This window comes from Indicator indicator, chromosome 6 (genome assembly GCF_027791375.1).
Source record: "Indicator indicator isolate 239-I01 chromosome 6, UM_Iind_1.1, whole genome shotgun sequence".
Classification (NCBI taxonomy): domain Eukaryota; kingdom Metazoa; phylum Chordata; class Aves; order Piciformes; family Indicatoridae; genus Indicator; species Indicator indicator.
Window position 1 is genome coordinate 16126660 of NC_072015.1, and position 24791 is coordinate 16151450.

Consider the following 24791-nt stretch of genomic DNA (forward strand, 5'->3'; position numbering starts at 1 on the left):
TGCTACAAAGAAGCTTCTGTGCTTCTGTGTTTGAAGATGGATAAGGTTAAAACACACTACACGTGAAGACAGTGCTGCCACCAAAGAATCCCACTGAACACAGGCTCCTTGTAGAACAGACAGAATCATAGAGTAAGACAACCTTTTCGGTTGGAAGAGACCTTTCAGATTATGGAGTCCACTGCCAGATCACCACTAAAGCATGTCCCTCAGCACCACATCTACACAGTTTTTCAGTCCCTCCAGGAATAATGACTCCACCACTTCCCTGGGCAGCATGTTCCAGAGCCTCACAATGCTTTCAGGGAAGATATTTTTCGTATTATCCAAACTAAACCTCCCCTGGAACAATTTGAGGCTGTTTTCTCTTGTTCTGTTCATTTTTTCCTTGGGAGAAGGGACCAACTCCCACCTTGCTCCAACCTCTTTTCAGGGAGTTCTAGACAGTGAGGTCTCCCCTGAGCCTCCCTTTCTCTAGGCTAAATAACCCTAGTCTCTTCAGAAGCTCCTCATAAGACTTGTTCTCCAGACTCTTCACCAGCTATGTTGCTCTTCACTGCCCTGGTCCTTCTGGCCACACTATTCCTGATCCAAGGCAAGATGCTGTTGGCCTTCTTGGCTACTTGAACACACTGCTGCCTCATTTTCAGCTGCTGTTTACCACACCCCCATGTCCTTTTATGCTGGGCACCTTCCCAGCCACTCTGCCCCAAGCCTGGAGCATTGCAGTTCAAAGAATCACAGAATGTTAGGGACCTCCAGACATCATGGAGTCTAACCTGCTGACAAATCAGGATCACCTACGGCAGGGCGCACAGGAACACGTCCAAGCGGGTTTTGAAAACCTTCAGAGAAGGAGACTCCACAACCTTTCCAGGTAACCGGTTTCAGTGCTCTGTCACCCTCACTCTAAAGAAGTGGTTCCTCATGTTGAGGTGGCACCTCCTGTGCTCTAGCTTGTATCAGTTGTTGCTTGTTCTATCACTGGGCACCACTGAAAAGAGACTTTCACCTTCATCTTGACACCCACCCCTCAGATGCTTATAGACATTGTTAAGATCCCCTCTCAGCCTCCTCTTCTCCAGGTTAAACAGCCCAAGTTCTCTCAGTCTCTTTTCAGAGGAAAGATGTTCAAGTCCTGCAATTATCCTTGTAACTCTCCATTGGACTCTCTACAGCAAATCCCTGTCTCTCTTGAATTGGGGAGCCCCAAACTGGACACAGTATTCCACGTGTGGTCTCACCAGGGCATATTAGAGGAGGATTGAGAACCTCCCTAGACTGGCTGGACATACTTTTCTTAATGCACCCCAGGATGCTGTTAGCCCCTTGGCCACCAGGGCACATTGCTGTTCATGCTTGCCTGGTGAAGCATTCCAACTTGTTCTGAAACAGCAGAAAAAAATTCTCCCATTTCTGGCTAGGAAGATATGTCAAAACTAAACTACAGTGAGGAAAGGAGTAATAAGAAAGGGCACAAATGCCTCTGTGTTAAAGAAAAGCTCATACATTGATGTTCCTACAAAATGATGAGGCAGAAAGCAGTGCTAGGCACTGGCAGAGTCCATACTCTGCTCCTTGCTATGACATCCCCTAGTCAGTCCTGGCATCAGCCTTCTCTATTTTTATGAGGCTTTTCACTCTAACTTCTTTGCTTCACTAGTAACCCAGAAAACAAGTCTAGGAGATTTTCAAACTATTGTTTACTCTGCACTTTAAGTGCCTGATTTTTTATACCCTTTTGTCATTCCACTGAACAATTTTTCTAGGCGGGGGATAAAGCATGGAGAAACAGTTCTTTGTTTCCTTACACAGGGAAAGGCAGAGAAGAGGCAGACGTAGGAGCCAATTAGCCCAAACTACCTGGGAATAAAAGTAGAAGGAAGAAATTGATAAATCCAAATGCAAATCTAAATGAAACATGCAGTAAATAACACTTACAATAGTCAGCAAGGGACAGAACGTGAAGTCATTGAGACATGCCTGAACACATGAACTAGAGAGGAAAATGTGGAGTTCTAGGAGTGACTCCAGAGCTTTGGGGCATGCAGCACATCCTTGTGGCCCACAGAATCACTTTTCCTTTCCTGAAGCAGGACTTCTCTGTTGGGCTTGTCGATGGCTGATGCTGGAGGTAGCTGCTGCGTGTCTTGCTCCCTGTGGTTTCCATCTCACTGGCTTTTGGCCATGGTCAGCCCAGGTGTAAGGGAGGGAGGGCACAGGAGATGATGTGTCCATATGACACTAACAGAGGTGGATCAAATGGCACGTGGATCAGTTGGCACACAGGGATGATGGGGAAGGAGGTATGAAGAAGGGATTGATTTTTCCCTTCTCACCTGTCTAGCACCTTGAATCAGCCTGTGTGGTCCCAGTCATACGACTGCTGTGTAGCTATCCCTGCCCCATATAATATTTTCTTCACATTAAGGTTGCATGCAGCTCCAGCTGGTTGTCTGCAAGTCCTGAGGCAACCTAAGGTGCCTTAGGAAGCCTTTTCTTTGGGGTTTATCCTTTTCCAAAGCAGTGTTGAGCCACTGCAGAGTCACTGTGGTGGCTAGCAAATGGGCTGTTACAATATCTAGAGCTAAAGCCAAGGGATACTCTGCTTTGGGGTGGGAAATAGCACCTGCCTAGCTGGATCTGTGACAGGCTGGTGATGCCTTGACAAGTCTGGAGCAGTTTTGTCTGCTTACCAGCAGGTCATACCTTTGGCACCAATTCCTCTCTTTCTGTTACACAGTATTCCTCCTCTCCCAAACTCTCAGCATGCTACTCCAAGGTTCTTAGTCCATGCTGTTTTCAGAAGTATCTCACGCTGTTGAGAGGCCTTGGTCCCTGCCCTTCCATTCTGTTCCCACTTAACTAACTGCTGTACTCAGCATTAACATATATCTTCCTAAATAATGCACAAGCTAATCTTTGCTTGTATTCCTTTGGACCAGGGGCAAGTAATGAATTCAGCAGAAACCATTTGATGCTCTGACAGCAGCAAGGCTGAAAAATGGACTCTATTAAATAAACACTAAATCTACTCATCACTCTGGGATGGCCCTTCTTTGGCATGGGATTATTTGATGCAAATACTCTGGTAAAGCAATTGAGGGGTGAAGGAATGGTGATGGGAGAACATTAAAGTTATTTGGTGATCGAAATATATAGAAATATGTAAAGGATTCAGAGATGTGGTACTGAGGAATATGGTTCAGCACCAGACTTAGTAGAGTTGGATTTTGTGATTCTATGACTTTGAGCTTTACGAGTGTTGGAAGCTGAGACACAGTGCTACAGCCTGTCAGAAGTCTGAGTCAAACCTCTCTGGCCCTCCTTGCCCTCTGCTTAAAGCCATACGTGATGTTCACTGGGTGAAATACAGTTCTGTCAGCATAAGGGCTGTTTTCACCTGGGATCCAGGGAAATTTAAAGACAATTAATTACTCTTGAACTCACTGGATCACTAAAAAAAAAAGACTCATTTGCAAATGTTCTGTTCCTCACAAAGGATGGGGTTGCAAGTAATTAGGTACCATGAAAGGGGAAGTTATAAGTGCAAATGTGTTATAGAAGTGGAAAGGCACCACCAGTGATACACCACCTGGTTGACTCCACCCAGCCTATTCAGGAGTAGCAGCTCCCAACAAATTCTTGCAGGCTTTTGGCTGCAGATAATCAATCCCAAATATGGCAAGCAGCAATGTAGTTCAATGGAGTATGGAATGCTGCCACATTCAGCTCCTCTCCAAATCCCTGACGAACCCAATCCTGTATTGGCTCAGCAGTTTTAAGGCACCCATGGGCAGGCAGGAAGGTCACTGTGATGTTCCTGAAAGTTAAAGCCTTGAGGAATATTCGCTGTGAGAAACAGAGTGTCATCATGCTGCCCCAGGCTTGGCCTCATGAAACTGCAGAGTCCAGATACAGCACAGACACAGGTCTGCAGCCTGGAGCCCTGCTTACACTGGGCTCTTCCCCTGCCTGAAAGACTTGCCTCTTGGCAGAGTTACTGTGTAATTTCCAAACTCAAATGGGCATGGAATCATAGAATTATAGAATGGTTTGTGTTGGAAGGGACCTTTCAAGGTCATTTAATCTGGCCCACTTGCAGTGAGCAGGGACATCTTCAACAAGATCAGGCTGCTCAGAACCCCAAACAACCTCTCCTGGAAAGTTTTTAGGATGGCACAGCTTGGGCCACTGCCTCACTACCCTCAGCGTAACAAATTTCTTCCTTCTCTTCAGCCTGAATCTCCCTCTTTTAGTTTAAAATCACCACTCCTTGTCCTGTCACAACAGGTCTTGCTAAACTGTCTGTCCTCATCTTACTTATAGCCTCCTTTAAGTACTGAAAGGCCATAATAAAGTCTCCCTAGAGCCTTCTCTTCTCATGCCTCCAATCTCTTTGGTACCAAGCTCCCCTTCCTAGACCAGCACCTCAAAACCCAATGCACCTGGCATCAGAAAGTACTCTTATAAAAGGTACTTACGCTGGCACCAGGGATTGAAGAGGATGTAAGTGTCAGTTGCTGAGTTTCTGCGTGTCCGGAGAATGCCAAAGGGAGTCCACACAGCAACGTATAGGCGAAACTTCCCAATGATGCAGGTGGAAGAGGACATGATGGACAGGCGGATGGAATTGTTCTCCTTGTGGGTGATCTTGGCTCCCCACTCACCAGGTTTCAGCACATTACCTACTATGACTGGGATGTAGGTGCCTTTGTTCTGCTGTGGGTAGCGACCTGGAGAGAGAAGTGAAAAGGCTCACTTTGTTTTGATGGTATCTTAATTTTATATCAATCTCCATCCCTTTGTCTTATTTTCAAGTGAGGTGGCAAGTTTTAGGAGGTGGAGACCACATACCTAGAATCATAGAATCATTTGGGTTGGAAAAGATCTTTGAAGATCAACAAGTCCAAAAATAAACTCTACACTGCCAGGTCACCACTAAAGCTCAGCACCACATCTACATGACTTTTCAATCCCTCCAGGAATGGGGACTCCACCACTTCCCTGGCCAGCCTGTTCTAGGGCTTTACAACCCTTCTGTGGAAGAATTTTTTCCTAATATCCAACTTAAACTTCCCCTGGCACAACTCGAGGCTGTTTCCTCCTATCATTTGTTCCTTGGGAGAAGAGACCAAGCCCCACAATAACCCCCCCAATACCTCTCTCATTGCTTCGTGCAGTGCTTGGTTACTTGGCAGTACAGCCACAGAAAGAAATGCAACACCTCCCAGGAAGCAGCTGGTGGAGACGCTCCCACCCATCTTGCCTCAGCAATCTTTGGGCACTGCCAGGAGTACATCCCTGACAGCACAAACATGGGCTGTCCCAGGAATTCCTTTCTCACTACTGTTTCTCTTAGTGCAGCAAGCTGCAATCCAGCTTGCTCCTTGCCCTGGTGCGTATTCAGATGTACCCACCACTCTTGCTGCTAGTGTGCAAGTGCCCTCTGGGGCACAGATGTCAGCTCTGGGGCTCTTTAACAGAGCAGAACCTCATTCTTCTCACTGTATTACTGGGCTGACAAGCACAGTCCAAGCATTCTCTCACAAAACTCCACACAGATAGGAACACAAGTCAGTCCACCAGCAGATACTCATTGCTCAGTTGCTCCCCAGCATCGATTCCTCATGCATAGAGCGTGAGCCAGCTCTGGACACCCAGACTATAGACAAAATCATTTTGGATGGAAAAGAACTTGAAAGTCATCAAGTCCAACGATTACCTAGCTCTATCAAATCTGATGAGCACTTATGGGCTGGATAGTAGAATGTTCTCTGCAAGCAATGGGTCTCCCAAAGTATGACATACACCCAAAGTACCACACATGATAGTCTACCTCATAGAAAGACAAATCACACCCAGAGGAGTCTATTTCGCTCTGACAACTATAAAAAGCATCTAGATGGATAGACTACATGTAAACATGTACACTGCCAGGATGCAAATTTGTGTGAGGATCTACCCTTTGAGCCTGAGGCAGAGCCAAACTATATCTGGAAACCAACCAGCAGCATAGACAGAAAAGACACTCATAAGAAGACTGAATTCCTCCTCTCATTCTCAGATCTATTCTTTGTTCCATGTTTTAGGCTTTGTTCCATGTTTAGAGTCCCCTATTTGAAAACACGGTAGTTAAAAGCAGCAATGGCAGACAGAAAGATAGACTTCTATATTTTTAATTCCAGCTATTTAAGAATTTAAAAATCAGACTCACTGGGTGTTGATCTTCCTGCTTGCTTATTTTTATACAGCTGATATTGAGATAATCCTAGATCTGAACATTGCTACATTCTGGGAAAGGATGTCTCCAGCTTTGAAGCTGAAGCTTTGAGCTGCCACAACCTCAGTTTCTAAGAAATCCGGGGCTATTGTATTTCATCCAAGGATTATTTGGTGCATGTGAATGCCCATTTTATAGATGTTCAGTGCACATCAATAGTCCACTTTGCTCTGTTGGCTAGGGATGATGTAATCCATGAAATCCATTCAGACCAGTGAGACACATAACGGAAGACCCAAGGAACACATTTGGATCAGTGAGGAATGCAACAGAAGGCCCAAGAGACCCCATTCAGGTCAGTGAGGAATTCAACAGAAGGGAAAGACCTAGAAAGAAGGAAAAAGAACTAGAGTAAAAGAGCAAAATCAATAGAAAACACTAGCAGATTAAGAACTGGACACTTCAAATACAAGCCATCAAAGACTGTCAGTCTAGGGAGAAAAGCCCATAGGGGTAACAGAGATGAGAACCTTGTCCCTGCTAACAAGTGAAATCTGAGAGACAAATGTATTCTTGCTCTTTGTTGTGCAACTGGGTATGACCCAGCTTGCCTCTACAATTAATATTGTGCTTTTAGTTCTGACTTAACTGTGTTTTAAAAGGAGCCACCCATGCAAAAAAGCAGCAGAGCAAGCCAAGGAATGGAACTGACAAGTGCTACTTTAAAAAATACCTCCCCTACCTCCTTCAGAAAAGTGGGAGAGGGCAGAGAGAACTATTTTAATGTGGTTAGGAACCAGTGTTGTTATCTTCACTGAAAGCTCCTTGTCAGTGTAGGAGCCTGTCAGCGAGAGGAGGAGCTGTGGTGTCACGGGGACTTTGCACCACTGCGCCTGTGTGCACCGCACACGTGTGAGGAGGCTGCAGAATCACACCCTCTCAGTAAATCACAGAATCACAGAATGGTTTGGGTTGGAAGGGGACTTTCAAGGTCATCTAGTCCAACCTCCCTGCAGTGAGCAGGAACATCTTCAACTAGAGCAGGTAGCCAAAAATCCTGTCCAACCTGACTTGAAAAGTTTCCAGGGATGGGGCATCTACCACCTCTCTGGGCAACCTGGGCCAGTGCTTCACTGTCTGCCTATAGGAAACAGATAAGATCATAAAGATGAGGTCTTTACAAAGAATCCTGATGGAAATCCCATCACCTAGCAGCAGGTTCAGCAAAGTACCAAGCCTCTGCTATTCCCACTTTTCTGAAACCCTAACATGCAAAACTCCCTTCTGCTTTCCAAACAAAGATTCCTCTTGCACACAAAGTCACAGGACACCTTGATATACCTGCTGCTTGACAAGGGCGCACCTGAAGGTGCTCTTGAGAAGTATGCAAGGTCCTTTCAGCTCAGGGTGCCCCACAGAGTTGCTCCAATGCAGTAAAAGAAAGGCCACTGCACTGTCTTGCTCATGCATGAGGAGAAGGTGCTCTGGGGTATTGCCTGCATCCTTGCAGGCATAGCAAAGAAGCAAGGGAGGGGAGATCCTAGAATTAGCAGATGTCGTAAACAGCAAATATGAGAAAGAATCATTTACTTCTGACAGATGAGCAGGGTTTGGTGCTCAATAGTGGTTGCACAAATCCTAAGCCCCCGAAGAAGCCCAGGAAGATGGGTAGAGTGAGCACAGTGAGCAATTGTCAATGCTTTTTGTTTTAAGAGAGGACAAGTTCTCTAATTTTCTAAAGCAAAAACAGAAATGTAAATGGAAAAGCAAGGGAATTGTTCCTTCTGACAGGAGCACGTGGAGCTGAATTGTAGTCCCACATCTAGACACATGACAGCACAAGCCACACTAATCTCATCTCCACACATCTGTTCTCCTGAAACCAGAGTGCTGCAGAGTTGAGTAACTTTGGCACTACATGTTGGAAAAATAATCCTTATGTAGGCTCAGTACCTGTGTTCTTCCACATTGTAGGGAAGTCTTCTCAGGGTTTCTTGGCTGTTTGACTTTTATCCACAGCCTAACAACACATTTCTGACTGCAGTGGAGAAGTAGAGCCAACTTTGGCTCCTAATTGGGGTATCTCTAACATCAGCTCTTTCTCAGAAGGGATAACATGCCTCTGTGATTTCATTCTCAGAAGGGATAACATGCCTCTGTGACTTCATTCTCTGGGTTAGTTTCTAAGGCAGAGAATTCACTGTTATCCAAAGTATCATTAGCAAAGGCCTGCACACTCTGCAGGGGCTCTGCTGCTAACCCAACCCACACAGAGGCAGAAGGCTGTTAGGGTGCATTCCAGGATCCGGAGCCATGTAGACAAGATAAACTCTATACTGACGGGAAGGTTCTTCTGCCAGCAGCATCAGCTGGCTCAGGATCTCTCCTGCTCTGATTTGCTCCAGGAGTTGGCAGCCTGAACCATGCTCCACAGCCAGTTCTTTGTGGTTGCCTTAATCCCAGATGCTCATGTGTGTTTTGGGTGTAGGAGGCCTGTCCCTCACACGAGGATATTTCACAGCCAATTTGTCTGTGAGAGACAAACTTGTTGCATGCAATCAGATTGTTTGGTAGCAGAGTGATCAGAGATATCATGAGATTCAGAGGACATTTCCTCTCTGAGGGAAGCTGGAAACCTCCAAAGAGAGGGAGGTGAAAGCTATTTCTCAATAGTCTTTTTAGGAACCCTCCTTAGAAAGTTGTTTTTTTTTGAGGAGTTGAGGAATCTGTCTCCCTTTGAGACATAATTATAGACAGTAAAGTTAACAATTTTCCTGTTAGGTTCATTTGTTCTACCTGTATCCACTCTTTCATACAATGGGTAAATGATCTATTGCAGTGCCAGCCCTGGAAGTATAAATAATTGTGACAGCTTGATAAATAAATTTGAGCGGGAAGCCACAGGTACAGTAGCTGTGTAGCAGAGGTAAGCCTTATTGCAATGAGCAGCCTGGGGGTGGCAGTTGGTACACTGGGACCATGCCTTATTAATCACTGTGAATAGCTACAACAAAATGTCAGAAAGGGAAAAGGAGGGAGAGGAGTGGGAAAAGGGAGAGGAGCAGAAGAAAGAGAAAGGGGAAGAAGGAGAATGAGAAGGAAAAAGGAGATAGAAGGAGAAAGAAGAAAAACAAAGGGGAAAGGAAAGGAAAGGAAAGGAAAGGAAAGGAAAGGAAAGGAAAGGAAAGGAAAGGAAAGGAAAGGAAAGGAAAGGAAAGGAAAGGAAAGGAAAGGAAAGGAAAGGAAAGGAAAGGAAAGGAAAGGAAAGGAAAGGAAAGGAAAGGAAAGGAAAGGAAAGGAAAGGAAAGGAAAGGAAAGGAAAGGAAAGGAAAGGAAAGGAAAGGAAAGGAAAGGAAAGGAAGGAAAGGGAAAGGAGAAAAGAAAAGAGAAAAGAAAAGAGAAAAGAGAAGAAAAGAAAAGAAAAAAGAAAAGAAAAAAGAAAAAAGAAAAGAAAAAGAAAAGAAAAAAGAAAAGAAAAGAAAAGAAAAAAGAAAAGAAAAGAAAAGAAAAGAAAAGAAAAGAAAAGAAAAAAAAAGAAAAGAAAAGAAAAGAAAAGAAAAGAAAAGAAAAGAAAAGAAAAGAAAAGAAAAGAAAAGAAAAGAAAAGAAAAGAAAAGAAAAGAGGAAAAGAAAGAAAAAGGAAAGAAAGGAAGAAAGGGAGAAAGGGAGAAAGGAAGGAAGGAAGGAAGGAAGGAAGGAAGGAAGGAAGGAAGGAAGAAAGGAAGGAAGAGAAGAAGGAAGGAAGGAAAAAAGGAAAGAAGGAAGGAAGGAACAAAGGAAGAACGAAGGAAGAAAGAAGAAAGAAAGAAGGAAGAAGGAAAGGAAGGAAGAAAGGAAGAAAGAAAGAAAGAAAGAAAGAAAGAAAAAGAAAGAAAGAAGAAGAAAGAAAGAAAGAAAGAAAGAAAGAAAGAAAGAAAGAAAGAGAAAAGAAAGAAAGAAAGAAAGAAAGAAAGAAAGAAAGAAAGAGAAAGAAAGAAAAGAAAGAAAGAAAGAAAAGAAAGAAAGAAAAGAAAGAAAGAAAGAAGAAAGAAAGAAAGAAAGAGAAAGAAAGAAAAGAAAGAAAGAAAGAAAGAAAGAAAGAAAGAAAGAAAAGAAAGAAAGAAAGAAGAAAGAAAGAAAGAAAAGAGAAGAAAGAAAGAAAGAAAGAAAGAAAGGAAAGAAAGAAAGAAAGGAAGAAAGGAAGGAAGGAAGGAAAGAAGGAAAGGAAGGAAGGAAGGAAGGAAAGAAGAAGGAAGGAAGAAAGAAGGAAGAGAAAGAAAGAAAGAAAGAAAGAAAGAAAAGAAAGAAAGAAAGAAAGAAAGAAAGAAAGAAAGAAAGAAAGAAAGAAAGAAAGAAAGAAAGAAAGAGAAAGAAAGAAAGAGAAAGAAAGAGAGAAAGAAAGGAAGGAAGGAAGAAAGAAAGGAAGAAAGGAAGAAAGGAAGAAAAAAAGAAAAAGAAAGAGAAAGAAAAAGAAAGAAAGAGTGAGTTACAGGGGGCGGGGGTGGGGGGGAAGAGGAGATGCTCTAATAAGAACCCAAACAATCAAAGAAAGTAAGAAGGAGAAACATTTTTTTGTAATGCCTTTAAGCCATTGGATTCTATCCCATCTCGGTTCCTCCCGCGTTCAAATTCCACTGCCGTCAGAAGTGCTGCATACAAACTCAGAAACAACAGACCCCCAAATATCTTGAAACAATTTGTGCTCATACCACCACTTAGGAATCCTTAACACCTGACTACTCTGTACCAGCAGTGAATGTTCTCAGTACTTTACAGTTGTGTTGGAGGCACTCACCTTCGCGATTAAAACCACAGCTAAATTTTACATGCAGCTTGCTGCTTTGGCAGCAGAGCACAAGGATAGCATCCTTTCATTTGCATGAAATAGTTCATTCACGAACACATTGAGGGATTCCCCCAGGACCTGAATGGCAATTCCAGAGGGGAGGAAAAAAAATACCCCAACGTGTTTGTTCAGGATACGGAGAGGTTTGTTGTTTGCTGAAAGGTGGCAACAGGTCTCATCTTTGAAAGCAAACTCTAGGAAATGCATTCCACTGCTAATAAATTATTCTTTCTCCCCCCCAAAGTGGGACTCCATGTTTGGACCATCAGATATTTCTGTATCTTTGTGCAATTTTTGTAGTTCTTTCTTTATGTTAAACTACAGTGATTTAATAAACTCTCAGTGTTGGGTTACACAACAATACCAACAGAGTTTGTCCCCAGCACCAGTCTTAGTTGCACTCGTATCATGCCAGGAAGACTCTATCAAAAATAAAATAAATCAAAATTCAACATTTTCCAAGTAGTAACTTCTTTCTCCCAGAGGCAGAACTCAGCTTGACATCCCATCTGAGATGCCAAGGGACACTTCATGTCCCAGCCACTCCATTAGAGCTTCCCCAGAGCTGCTGAGGAGGACAGGTGACAGCAGGGGAAGTACTTCCCACTAAGACGGATTTACAGCCTGACAAAAGGAGCAAACCCTCAGCCTTTCTGCACCAACCCATGTCCCAACACTGCTGTGACATTAGGGAAAAGCTGTGGACAACACAGGACAGTATAAAGAGCTCCACTGATTCTAGTGTGGGTGTCCTAAAACTGACTCCTGGTTCTACTCAGATGCCTCTCTGACTAAAGTGGGAATTTAGTGACATGTAAATAAGCCATATGGGATAAGCTATGACATATTTATGTTCTTAGATTCTTAGCTGTTAAGGTTGGACGTGAGGAAGAACCTTCCCAGAAAGGGTTGTCAAGCCCTGGAACAGGCTGCCCATGGAAGTGGGGAAGTCTCTGTTCCTGGAGGCACTTAAAAGGTGTGCAGGTGTGGTACAGAGGGACATGGTATACTGGTGACCTGGCAGTGCTGGGTTGATAATTGGACTTGATGATCTTAAAGGTCTCATGCAACCAAAACAATTCTATGATTCTCTTATTCATGTGTTGTAACTATTGCTCTAGAGCAGGCTTGGGAAGACTGTAGAAAAAGGAGCAGTAAGTCTCTGTTCTCACCTCAGGCCAAAAGCCACAGATTTCTAGAAGCCTGAGGAACTCATACGGGTGGCTGCGGAGGTGTCCACGCATGCACATATGTGGAAAGGTGATAGGAGCTTGGAGGACTGGGATTTATGATCATTCCAGAAGTATGCCAATGAATAAAATGTTCATAATAAAATTTAGGGCTAGACCAATATCTATGGATTTATGAAGTCATTTAAAGAAAATACAAATAGAAAACAATTTATGAGGATGTGGGCAAATTTATTATTAGAGTTAAAGATGCACATTTTAAACTCATCAACCACTCTAGAATTTACAACCGTGCACATGAAACTACTACTAAAAGCATGATTGAAAGCTGTAGAAGCCCATCTAATCATACATCTGCTTTCCAGAAAAATCATTACCCGTGCAGCAGTGACTATTGAAGCTTTGCTGGACTCCTGCCAGACTGGTTGCTGCAGGAGTGGGTATCGTGTTCAGCACAAAGTATTCCCATGACCACGAAGGGGATAGTCAGGAGAGATCAAGATGGAGCTCCAAGCAAACTGAAATTGTTCCTGCTGTGGGGAGCTGGCTGTAAGCATATCACCCACATTTCTCCTGTGGCTCTTTCATCTCAACCCTAGATACACAAAATACTTCCCAAGGGGTGATGCTCACCTTCCCTCACCAAGTGGGCTGCAAGAAAGGAAATATGTGGTGATGGAGCAGCTCCCAAACCACAGGTACTGAGGCAGGGCTGCAGTCCAGCACAAGAACTGGAATATCATTCCATTACCCTTTACAAGTGGATATTTTTCCATGTGGATTTTTTGGCACATCCATTGTAAACATGGGCCTAGTTTAACGAAGCATTATGTGCAAAACCGCATTATAAACATTCACGTGGTAGCACTTCAGCCAGTTTCTCTGATGATGACAAAAGGGAAAGCAGTCTGTTGAAGGAAAAAGGACTTTAGTCATAAGGAACCACTGCAGGAAGATATACTCAAAATTGCCTTTGGAGAGATTGGGGTGAATTATGTTCAGTTTCCAGAGCCCTCACCACAAGAAAGACACTGAGGTGCTGGAGCATGTCCAGAGAAGGGCAACAAAGCTGGTGAAGGGTCTGGAGAACAGATCTGGTGAGGAGTGACTGAGGGAACTGGGATTGCTTATCCTGAAGAAAAGAAGGCTGAAGGCAGACCTTCTTGCTCTCTGAAACTACCTGGAAGGAGGTTAGAGTCAGGTGGGTGTTGGTTTCTTCTCCTTAGTAACAAGCGATATCACGAGAGAAAACAGCCTTAAGTTGCACTAAGGGAGGTTTAGATTGGATATTAGAAGAAACTTATTCAATTAAAAGGTTCTCAAACACTGCAACAGGCTGCCCAGGGAGGTGGCTGGATCCCCATCTCTGGAAGTGTTTAAGAGATGCAGATATGTGGTGCTGAGAGACATGGTTCAGCCCCTGGCTTGATGGAGTTAGATAATGATTGGACTTAATGATTGTAAAGGTCTTTTCCAACCACAATGATTCTATGATTATTGATATATTTGCATATATGCATTTACTTATACTATTTGGCCCATGAATTCTATGCTCTGCCTGAATGTTGTTTACATTGATTGTGGATTAAAAAAAAAATGTAACTAAAGATTTCTCCACAATTGTTTCAGACCTAGTTTCACATGTTGGAAGAAACATTTGTCCCAGGTATCCTTGATTCATTATCACTTAGAAGGATTAAGCAGTCTCTACTTGCTTTACTTGCTTCATTAATCATCTTTTTAATGATACACAAGAAGCAAAAATAGGAATAAATTTAAAAAGGTAAGTAAAACAACATTTTAGGGGAAAAAGGAAATACAATAGTTCTGCAGACAATCAGGTCATTACCATTGCCACATTTTCCAGGAGCAAAACTACTCTTTAAAAGATAAAAATTCTGAGATGGATTAATATCAGTGATGAGAAATTTCCAGTGCTGGGAACTAATAATTTCTGGATAGCTTTGTAAGATGCTGTTGTATAAACAGCCCTCACTGTAGGCATAGCTCTGCCAAGAGAGATAGTGAGTTTTCCCAGCTCCAGCTGAATTCCCTGGGAGCAAATGCAAATAGTACCTTGAAACACCCAGAAGTTTCTATAGCTTATGGACAGCCTGATGCACATTGCTTGAGGCAAACTCCCCATCCTTTTAAATACTCAAAGCCTGTCCCAGGGGCAAGGCCCTGAACAAGCCAGACCTGCTTTAAGCAAGGGCCTGGATATGAGACCTCCAGAATTCCCTGCAAACCAGATTATTGTCCAGTTGTGATGAACCATTTGAAATCTACTGCTTGGGCACACAGAGAGCTCCTTGGAAAAGGCATTTTACAACAACATGTCAATATTTGTGTGCCTATCACTCAAATCCCTCCACCTCAACAGTTTCGTAGGAAGTATATCCCTTGTGTCAGTACAAAAAATATTCTCTGAGCTCAAGCTGCCTCTGCATTCTAGCTATTATCAGATACAGTCCCTAGGTTAAGTTTCTGTCTGATGGTACCCAAGAGTAGGAGTCACCTCCCTGTCTTTGGTGATCTTAAAGCTCTATGGAGAAGAGTCAAGAGAGAAAGGAAATGTAAAAAAGAGTTCAACCCATTTTAACACAGAGGGTTGAAATGGCACCTGGAGCTGCCTGCCTCCCTCCACTGCTCACAGAGATAGTTGAGGCAACATATTCTGGTCTGGGATCTGGTTTTCAGGCAGTTGGCATTATGAGAAAGAGGTGAATACCTCTCTTCAGACAGATAGATAGGAAAAAAAATAACCGGGATGAAAATCACAGCATAGTAGGGGTTGGAATAAAATTCTAGGTACCATCTAGTCCAATAACCTTGCTAAAGCAGAGCAGGTTGCCTGAGATCACAATGTCCAGGTAGGTTTGGAATATCCCCAGAGAAGGAGACTCTGCAATCTGTCTGGGAAGCACAGTCCAATGCTCTGTCACCTTCATAGCAAAACAGCAAAGTTCTTTTTGTACAGCTCCATCAGCTCTGCAGTTTGGCTTGTAGTGTCAATATTCAAAGGATGACCTGAAAGGAAGAACTGCAGTAGCATTCCTGTTTTGGAGCACATCAGCTATGATCTAAGCCTGTGACACCAGGTGATGTAAGAGTGGCCCCTGGACACATGGACATACTTATTTCTTTCCTGTGAGGCTGTCAGAGCGCTGGACCAGAGGGTGCCACTGCTCTCACACCCTCCTGGCAAAGAAGTTTCTCCTCATGTTCAGAAGGAACCTCCTGGGTTCCAGTTTGTGCCTGTTGCCCCTTGTCCTCTTGCTGGGCACCACTGAAAGGGGCCTGGACTCATCCTCTTGCCCCACACTCTTTAGCCATTGATCAGCACTGATAAGATCCCCTCTCAGTCTGCTCTTCTCCAGGCTAAACAGCCCCAGGTCTCTCAGCCTTCCCTCCTCAGAGAGATGCTCCAGCCCCCTCAGCATCTTTGTAGCCCCTGCTGGACTCTCTTCAGTAGTTTCTTGTTTCTCCTGATCTAGGGAGCCCAGAACAGGTGGCTTAGAAAATGGACACATCTCTCTGTGACAAAAGGTTTGAGAGCACAGGACAGAAATCGTGGGCTCTCAGTTCCCTTTCCTATGTACAAGAAATCTGTTTCTTTTCTTCAGAGTGTTAAAGACTGGACTTGCCACTAAAAGGAGAAGTAGCAAGAGTCAAGCAGATAATTTCTGAGTAACTTCCTTCTCCCTTGTTTTTGTTTTGGTTTCTGTTGCTAGCCTCTGAGAACAAACATACTTGGTTTTCACCACATACGCATAAACAGAAACATTTGTGGGGCACTGAGGATTAACCAGTTCCTAAAAGAGGAGCTTGAACAGCTCCTCTCCCAGTTGAATCTCTGCAAGCTAAATTCCTTGTAGCAAGAAAAGGGTGCTGGTGCTCACAGAGGATGATACTTAAAAAGCAAGGGAGGGCAATAACACTGGCTGATTGCCAGCCACCACACATGGGACATCAGCATTGCCATTCCCATTTCACAAAACAGACAGTAATGGGAAGGGGAAGGCAACTACAGACTCAGGGGTGGCTTCAAAGTCGTCCTTCAGTGCTGAGGTCATTCCAAATTCTTCCCTGACTTGGGTAGCATTTAACCCCCTTTCTACCACAGATTTTTATCTATGCTTAGAGAGTCGAGGTACAAAACATGGATGGATGTATTGAGAAAGAGCACCAGGAAAATAAGTCAATATGTGGATTGTGCAACATCAAAAGAAGTGTTAGTTTTCATCTTTAATACAGAATATCTGATTAAAACAAATGCAAACTGCACACGATGCAATAAATCCCAAATGTTCCATTTTCCATTTCTTCTTACTACAGCTGTTTGTTTTAAACATATAAAGATTGAGGGAACAGTCTTGAATTTAATTAAATCCCCAAAGAACTAATGATATTTATGCATATTAAATTTTTAAAGGCATTTGTGGCTGTGCAGCCAATCATTCACTGAGCTGTCATAACATGCCTCCCAACCCTAATTTAAATTAGAAAGAAGTGACCCGTGGAAAAAAAAATACGCAGAGAGTAACCTTTTGTCTGCACATATGTTTAAGAGATAAATGCCCATCTAGCTTTAAAAGGCAACAAATCTAATAAATGGCCACACCATCATAATTCAACAGGAGGGGGGAAAAATCAATGTTACAAATTTCAGCACTGTGTCTCACAGGAAAGTAAATTAAATCATCAATTCAAACCTACTTAGAAGAGTTTATAAGGGGAACGTTGACATCTTAACACTGAAAATCCCCTAATACTCTAGGTAAAGGTAGGACTTTCCCAGAGCTGTCATGCTACGGAAGGTTTAGGTTGAATATTAGGACAAATTTCTTTCACAAAAGGGTTGTCAAGCACTGAAACAGGATGCCCAGGGCAGTGTTGGAGTCCCTATCCCTGGAAGGATTGAAAAGCCATCTAGATGTGGTAGTGAGGGCCATGGTTTAGTGGTGCCCTGGCAGTGCTGGGTTAATGGAACACAGCAGGAAGCCCCACTTTGTTGCTTCCTTTTCCTCTTCTCTAGCATGGTCATGTCCTTCCTGTACCTTCAGTAATCCAACAGGTACATCATGATTTGTGTCTCTGTTGAAGATCTCTCACCAAGTAGAAAATTGCTTCTTGCTCTTGTTGCAGTAAATCAAGAAAGGCTATGGTGTGGCCCCGAGCAAGTCTATAATCTCTGAACCTTCTCCTTTGTTACCAGGTTGTGAAGTTGTAACATCTCCTTTCACCCTGTGCAATTTTCCCTCCTTGTGTACCCAACATTTGATTACCATACATACTCATCTCTCCCACTTCAAACAATAGACTTCTCCCTGCATCTCCTAAACACTAATAAAAGATGTTTCCTGTTCTGTCTACCATACAGCATTAATGCCAGAATCATAGGATGGTTTGGGTTGGAAGTGACCTTAAAAGTCACCAAGTCCAGATCCTTGCCACAAGCAGGGACACCTTCTCCTAGACCAACCTGCTCAAAGCCCCATCCAACCTGGCTTTGAACACTTCCAGTGATGAGACATCCACAAGCTCTCTTGGCAGCCTGTTCCTGTGCCTCACTACCCTCACAGGAAAAAAGTTTCTTCCTTACCTCTGGTCTAAATCTCCCCTCTTTTAGTTGAAAACCTTCACCCCTTGTCCTATCACAACAGGCCCTGCTAAAAAGTCTGTCCCCTTCTTTCTGACTGGCCCCTTTAAGTAGTGAAAGGCCACAACAGTGTCTCCCCAGGTCTCTTCTTCAGGATGACCCCAAATCTTTCAGCCTGTCCCCACAGCAGAGGGCTTCCTTGGGTTACTTTTGTGACCTTCTCTGGACCCACTCCAACACGTCTATGTCCTTCTTATGTGGGGAGTCCAGACCTGAACACAGTAGTCTTCAGAGGTACTTAATCAGAGTTATCTTGGAAAGTTCAGTAAAGTACAACTTCTTGCTAAACAGAGAGCCTCAAATCCTGCTTTTCCTTCTCTCACAAACAATTCTGCTAACATCCTTGAACGAGGATTCAGACCTGGTTTAGAAAAGTGCTTCCTTGCCTATGATTAAAACTATTTTTATGGTTTATCAATCATGACAGGAAAAGATCCAGCCATTACATACCACTGTGTTCCTGTTTATGAGACTCTTCAACCCTACTTTGCTGACACAGCAGTCTTTGCAGGGCACTTACCTATCAAATACTCCAGCCAGAACTGGTCAGTCTCTGGCTTGTAGGGTCGGTTGAAGTCAATCTGGATTTGGAAAGGTTGTCCCCGACGCACAATCAGCTTGGGGTTGTAGAACTTGTCGGTGTGGTGCTGCTGCTTGTTGATCTCGTGGGGATCCTTGAACATATGAATATCCACAACATGCAGGTAATCTGCAGAGGCATGTAGATGAACAGAGAAGGATGGGATCAGTGTATCTGAAGGTCAGTATAGATACTGACATCATTAGAGACCCTGTCATGCACTTCCCCATTGTTGCCTCATTGAGGAACACCATCCGATGGAGAATGCCAAAGGTGTGGGGCTTGCATCCTCCTACCTGAACAGGGAGTCATGGATTACACTTCTCTGTCCACCTACCATTTTCACAGAGGTTGCAAGCCTTCTAGTGAATGGCAAAAGTTATCATAGAATGTCTAGGTTGTTACAAGTGGAAAGCTGAATGTTCCCAAGTACACCTGGGCACCATCCTTCTTGCAAGTCTGGGCCTTGCTGTCCCAGGTTTACCAGCACAATCCATGTCCCTTCCAACCCCTAACATTCTGTGACTCTGTGTGCCTGGCAGAAAAGGACTCAGGTCGTGACAGCTGGCTGAACATGAGTGAGTGTGTGCTCAGGTAGCCAAGAAGGTCAATGTCATTCTGGCCTGGATCAGGAATAGTGTGGCCAGCAGAAGTAGGAAGGAGATTGTGCCCTTGTATCCAGCTCTAGTGAGGCCACACCTTGAATACTGGGTTCAGTTTCCTGCCCCTCACTGCAAGAAGGACATTGAGGCACTGGATCAGGTACAGAGAAGGGCTACTAAGCTGATGGAAGGCCTGGAGAACAAGTCCTTTGAAGAGTGGCTGGGGGAACTGGGGATGTTTAGTCTGGAGAAGGCTGAGGGGAGACCTTATTACTCTCTAACAATTCCATGAAAGGAGGTTGCATTGAGGTTGGGATTGGTCTCTTCTCCCTAGTATCAAGTGACAAAATAAGAGGAAATGGCCTCCAGCTGTGCAAGGGGAGGTTTAGTTTGGGTATTAGGAAATATTTGTTTACTGAAAGAGTGGTCAGGCATTGGAACAGGCTGCCCAGGGAGGTGGTGGAGTCACCATCCCTGGAGGAGTTAAAAAAACATGTGAATGTGCCACTTCAGGACATGGTTTGGTGGGCATGGTGGTGTTAAGTCAGTGGTTGGATATGATGACCTTAAAGGTCTTTTCCAACCAAAATGATTCTATCGTGAATATTTGCAAAGTCCTGCTGCTATTGAGAGCCAGAGAAGCAGTTAATGATCCTGCATTCAATGAAGAGCTTGGATTGCCTGTATTAAATAAAGGTTTGGTGTGCTTTTGTGTCTAGACTCAGCTTCTCAATACACCTCCACTGCTATTAGTGTCTTCTTATGAAAACTAAATATAACATTACAGTACATAATCACAGCACAGAATTATAGGCAAACAGCAGTAGGTATCTAGAACATGCACATGCAGAGCTTCACTGCCTTCAAATCAGGGCTGTCTAAAGGGTTAGAGCTTACCACTGCTAGAAAGTAGTCTGCTCAGCTAATAGCCAGTGTGGGGTGGCATTGGGATAGCCAAATGCACTTGCAATCACTGTGTGCTGTACCATACTAGGAACCCTCCATAATGGGGGTCTTCTTGCACAACAAGCAACTGCATGCAAACAAAATGGATGTCATTCTTTTGTCTACGCACTTGGACAGAGCATTAGACCTTTTGCCAGGAGGACCATTAGTGCTCACCACCAGCAGACAGAAGAGTAAAACTTGGTTTGCAGCTCTCAGCCTGTCTTTCCAGGTGCTGACAGTTAGAAATTAACTAATTTTTGCATTTTTTTTTTTTTACTGATAATGACAGAGCCAAACTCATGCCTGCCAAAAAGAGGTGCACATGTACAGTAGCTGGTGGAGCTGTCTGTACTGGTGACAGTGGCTCATTTGGCCTGCTGCTGAGCACATTGTGAGCAGGAATGACACGCTCAGTGAATGGGTTGGATGTTCAAGTCACAGAGAGCTGAATGAAGCCCATTTCACAGAAGATAATGCTGCTGTTCCTTGAAGGCAGGAATTCCCCTTCCCTAGACAGGGATCCCAACTGCTTTGCTTCCCTGCCTTCTGATTCCAAACTACTGGCTTCACTATCCCACCATTGGAACAGCCAGGTGATAATGGGCTCACCTGGGTAGCAGCTGAAGTCCTTTCATATGTCCTATAGCTCACCCAGTTATAAAGATCAAGTGATTACTTCTGGCTCTTCCTCTTGTTCCCATCATGGCCCGGGTTTATCCTCATCCTTTGCAGGGTGAGCTGTTTTCCTTGTGTAGTTTTTCTGTACAGGGGTGACTGGTACTGGCACCTGCTGGGTCTCTGGTGCAGTTGCCATGCCTTTGGTCTATAGGCCCAGAAACCTCCTCCTCTCCTGTGTGCTGAACAGCACTGAGAAGGGCTCAACACACATGGCCAGGTCCCAACACATCACGGTGATTTTTGTCTCTCAGGGATTTCTGGGGTGCCAACACCCTTGTCCCAAACATTTTACCACCTTGTCAGGATTTTGCACTTGTTCAGGGGTGAAACTCCAAACACAAGAGGTGACGACCAGCCTAGGCACTTGCCCGTACTACCCCACCTACCCTGCCACTCATCATCAACCAACCTCAGGGCACATCTCCAAATGGCATTCTTGGGAAAGATTTATATCACTTTGGTCAAGATCAGGCACACATTTAAGAGACTTCACAACAGAATCAGTCAGGTGTTGGTGTCCCAAGGATATTAAAACTCTCAAAAAATGGATAAGTGCTCTTCTGTTCCGTTCAGCAGAACTGAATTCTCTTTCTCAACTCAGCAGTCAGGCTTGGGCCCCACACTGCGTCCCAAATATGGACTGTCCCGGTTTCAGCTCAGCTGGCAGCTGAGCCCTGTCAGTCTGCTCTTGACAGAGGGGCTTATCCTTTTTCCACTGCCCCACTTCCCCCCCAGGTGGGCAAGGAGGAAAAGGACCTCTGAGTCGAGATAAGCACAATTTACTACTCTATTGCAGGGATATCAGATTACACAAAAGAATACAGAAATACCAGGATGTACAGCAACAGGGGAACAGAAAAATGCAAACCACCCACACCTGTGAAAATGAAGGACAAGAAAAAGGGGTGCACCCCTGTCTGGAAGGTGGGGAGAATACCACAAAAAAACCCAAACAGGAAGCTTTACAAGACACAGAATACACTTCAAGTCGTATAAGCCCTGGGCAACCTCTTCCTGTCATGCATTCAGAATAATAGCAGTGAAAAAGTTTTTCCTTGTATTTATGTGGAACCTCCTATGCTCCAGTTTGCATCTGCTGCCCCTGTCACTGGACATCACTGAGAAGAGCCTGGCTCTGTCCTCCTGACACTCGCCCTTCACATGTTTATAAACATTAATGAGGTCACCCTTCAGTTTCCTCCAAGCTATGCAGACTCAGCTCCTTCAGCCTTTCCTCAAAGGGAGATGTTCCACTCCCTTAATCATCTTTGTGGTTCTGCACTGGACTCTTTGAAGCAGTTCTCTGTCATTCTTGAACTGAGGGGCCCAGAACTGGAAACAATATTCCAGGTGCAGCCTAACCAGGAGAGAGTAGAGGGGGAGGAGAACCTCTCTCCACTTACTGTCTTTGCCTCTCTCCCTGTACACCTTAACAATGTTCCCTCACATTAATGCTGACAAAATCCAAAATTAAATTACAAGATGTGGAAATTTCCTGGAGGGACATAAAGCAGGGACAAGGGAGAGTCTCTCCTGTTACCTCTCTCAGCTCCTCCCAGGCTGAAAGCACTGCATGCACAAGATGCTTATTTTGGGGTTCGGAGAGGGGTGAAGCCGTCACTGAGTTTGGCTCACATTCAATCTCCTTCCAGGGATGCATAATAATGGAGCCAAAGATTTGTTGTGTTTTCATCTCGTGTTCTGAAATAGAAGTCAACAGGGACCCTGCCCTTTCTTTGCATGTTAGCCTCTTCAAAGAGCTGCAGAGTGAAGCCATTCTGGGCCATCAGTTTAACATTTGCTTAATTTTTTTGAGGACTTTTCAGAACCCCAGCATAGTGGGTTTTGGAAGGCACTTCTAGAGATCATCTACTCTAACCCTCCTGCTAAAGCTGGATTACCCAAAGGTTGTCCAGGATCACAATGTCCAGGTTTGGAATCTCTCCAAAGAGGACTCCACAACCTCTCTGGGTAGCCTGGTCCAGAGCTCTGGCATCATCACAGGAAAGATTTTCCTTATGTTCAGGAGGAACTTTCTGTGTTCTAGTTTGTGCCCATTGCCCCTTGTCCTTGCTATATTGCCCATTTACATGGCTCCTGTTAGAACACAGCCATATATAAATCTTCAGAAAACACATTTTGTTTTCACTCTTAGCATTAAAACGTATGTTGAGTTTGCCAGGTGAAGATAACCTGTGACCGAGCCTCTGTTGATTACAGTAATGGTAATTACAGAAGACAAACCATGAGCAAGGTAGTGGGATGTGCTAACACCATCACCAGTGTGCAATTGAAAGGGAAGCTGCAGGCCATGCTCAAGTTACCTCTCATCTCTTTATGAGGGACAGGTGGCCATCAAGGCCTCCTTTGAAACCAGGTCTATTTTATGGTCAGCCCATGACCTGGTCTGTTGTTTAGTGCAAGCAGGTTTGCTGCAGGAGGGGCAGCAGTCTGATGCTTTTTTCTGAAGGTTTCATGGTAATAAATAAGCACAAGACTGAGCTGTTTTTTTGACTAGCAAAAACAGGTTTCAAACGTCATGTTCTCTTGGACCAGAGGGAAAGGGCTCTGGATCACAAACCAAAGAGTGTGAGATTCCAAAGGAGGTGCTGCCCATCGCTCTGCTCACAGGGGAAGCACGATTCCTTGGCAAGTCACCCAGCTTTGCAAAGGAGAGTGCGTGGGGAGCTTGCAGACAGTGGGACTGCAGGGCTGTGTCCTCCCACTGAGCAGCCAAGCCCACTCGTAACATGCTGCAGTGAGATGAGCTGGCTGGGAAGAACTGAGGGGGGAGGACGTAGCACAGGCATGGAGACGCAAGATTCTTGATGAAGAAGCACTTGGGGCATACATCTCCTCCACACCGAGCATCTCCCACAAACGGCAGGTAGCTCACTGACCAGGCTGGGGAGACAGCAATTTTCCCTGCCAGTCCCCTTCGCTGGCTTCGGCTGTGATTCAGCGGAGTAGAAGTGGGTGTCAGCAGAGAGCTAGTCAGGCACAGGGTTTTACCTCATCCTAGAGTAGTAGCTAAAATAGGTCAAATGAATCACACCCTAAAAATGCCTGTTTCTCTCTGTTGGCTGTCAGAAGAAAGGAGGGTGAGTAGCCCAGCTGTAGACACCTACACTGCAAAGATCAAGAGCAAGATTCAGTTAAATCTAGGCATCTAAATGATGGGACCCTGATACGTAACCTCTTGTTACAGTCATTTGCTGGCCAGTTCCTGCAGCCACTGGTGGAGCTGAAAGAAGGGTACAGGTCACCCTGAAAGTGTCACCCATTGTCTCTTGAGCCAGCCAGTGTCCTCACCTCCACTCACTGAATGGCTCTGTGTTGACTATGATTTTCACCTGACACAGGTGTAGACACCAAAGTTTAGATGTTTATAACAGGTAAGCAACCCTACCCCAAAGGCTAGAAAACACCTCTAGCTGGAACAGCAGGGATAAAAGCATTCACATGCTATTTTCAGTGCATTATGGCAAGGAAATGTGGGAACCACTACAAAAATTTTGACAACTTCAGAGCTGAGATGTGTACAGGAGAAGGAAGTGACAGAAGCAGTTCTCTGCAAGGATGTGCCCTGTCATGCTCTCCACTCCTGCTCTGCCTGCAGACACTCATTTCATTCCCCAAGCACAAAACTGTGAGTGCACATTCCTGAACATACATCTCGGTCTGAGCTTCACTGGGCTATAAACCTTTAACGTCATCTGACAGATGACTCCTTATCTCAGTATTTTACAGAACACAGACTGGTAGGTTGGAAGGAACCTCTCTGGATCATCTAGTTCAGCCCTGCTGATAAAGCAGGGTCATCCAGAGGTGCCCAGGATTCCAGTGTCCAGGCAGGTTTAAATCTCTCCAGAGAAGGAGACTCTGCAACCGTTCTGCACAGCCTGGTCCAGTGCTCCGGCACCCCTCACAGGAAAGAAGTAAGCATCCTACCCCAAAACATGGATCCAGGGATTACTCTTAGATCAGCTGGTATCACAGGCATAGCTGATGTGCTCTGAAACAGGAACGCTACTGCAGTTCCCTCCCTTCAGCTCATCCTTTGTGTGTTATCACTACAAGCATT

The 24791-nt window shown here is 44.5% G+C and overlaps 1 protein-coding gene across 1 annotated transcript in view; it reads right to left on the reverse strand.

Moving 5' to 3' along the window:
* The window catches only part of F13A1 (coagulation factor XIII A chain), a 64463-nt gene that overhangs the window by 36866 nt on the left and 2806 nt on the right, over window positions 1–24791 (reverse strand). Inside the window, exons 3-4 of the mRNA XM_054381799.1 lie at window positions 18420–18608; window positions 4485–4736 (exon numbers count right to left, since the gene is read on the reverse strand). Of these exons, the coding sequence (XP_054237774.1) occupies window positions 4485–4736; window positions 18420–18608 (441 nt within the window). The remainder of the gene's footprint in view (window positions 1–4484; window positions 4737–18419; window positions 18609–24791) is intronic.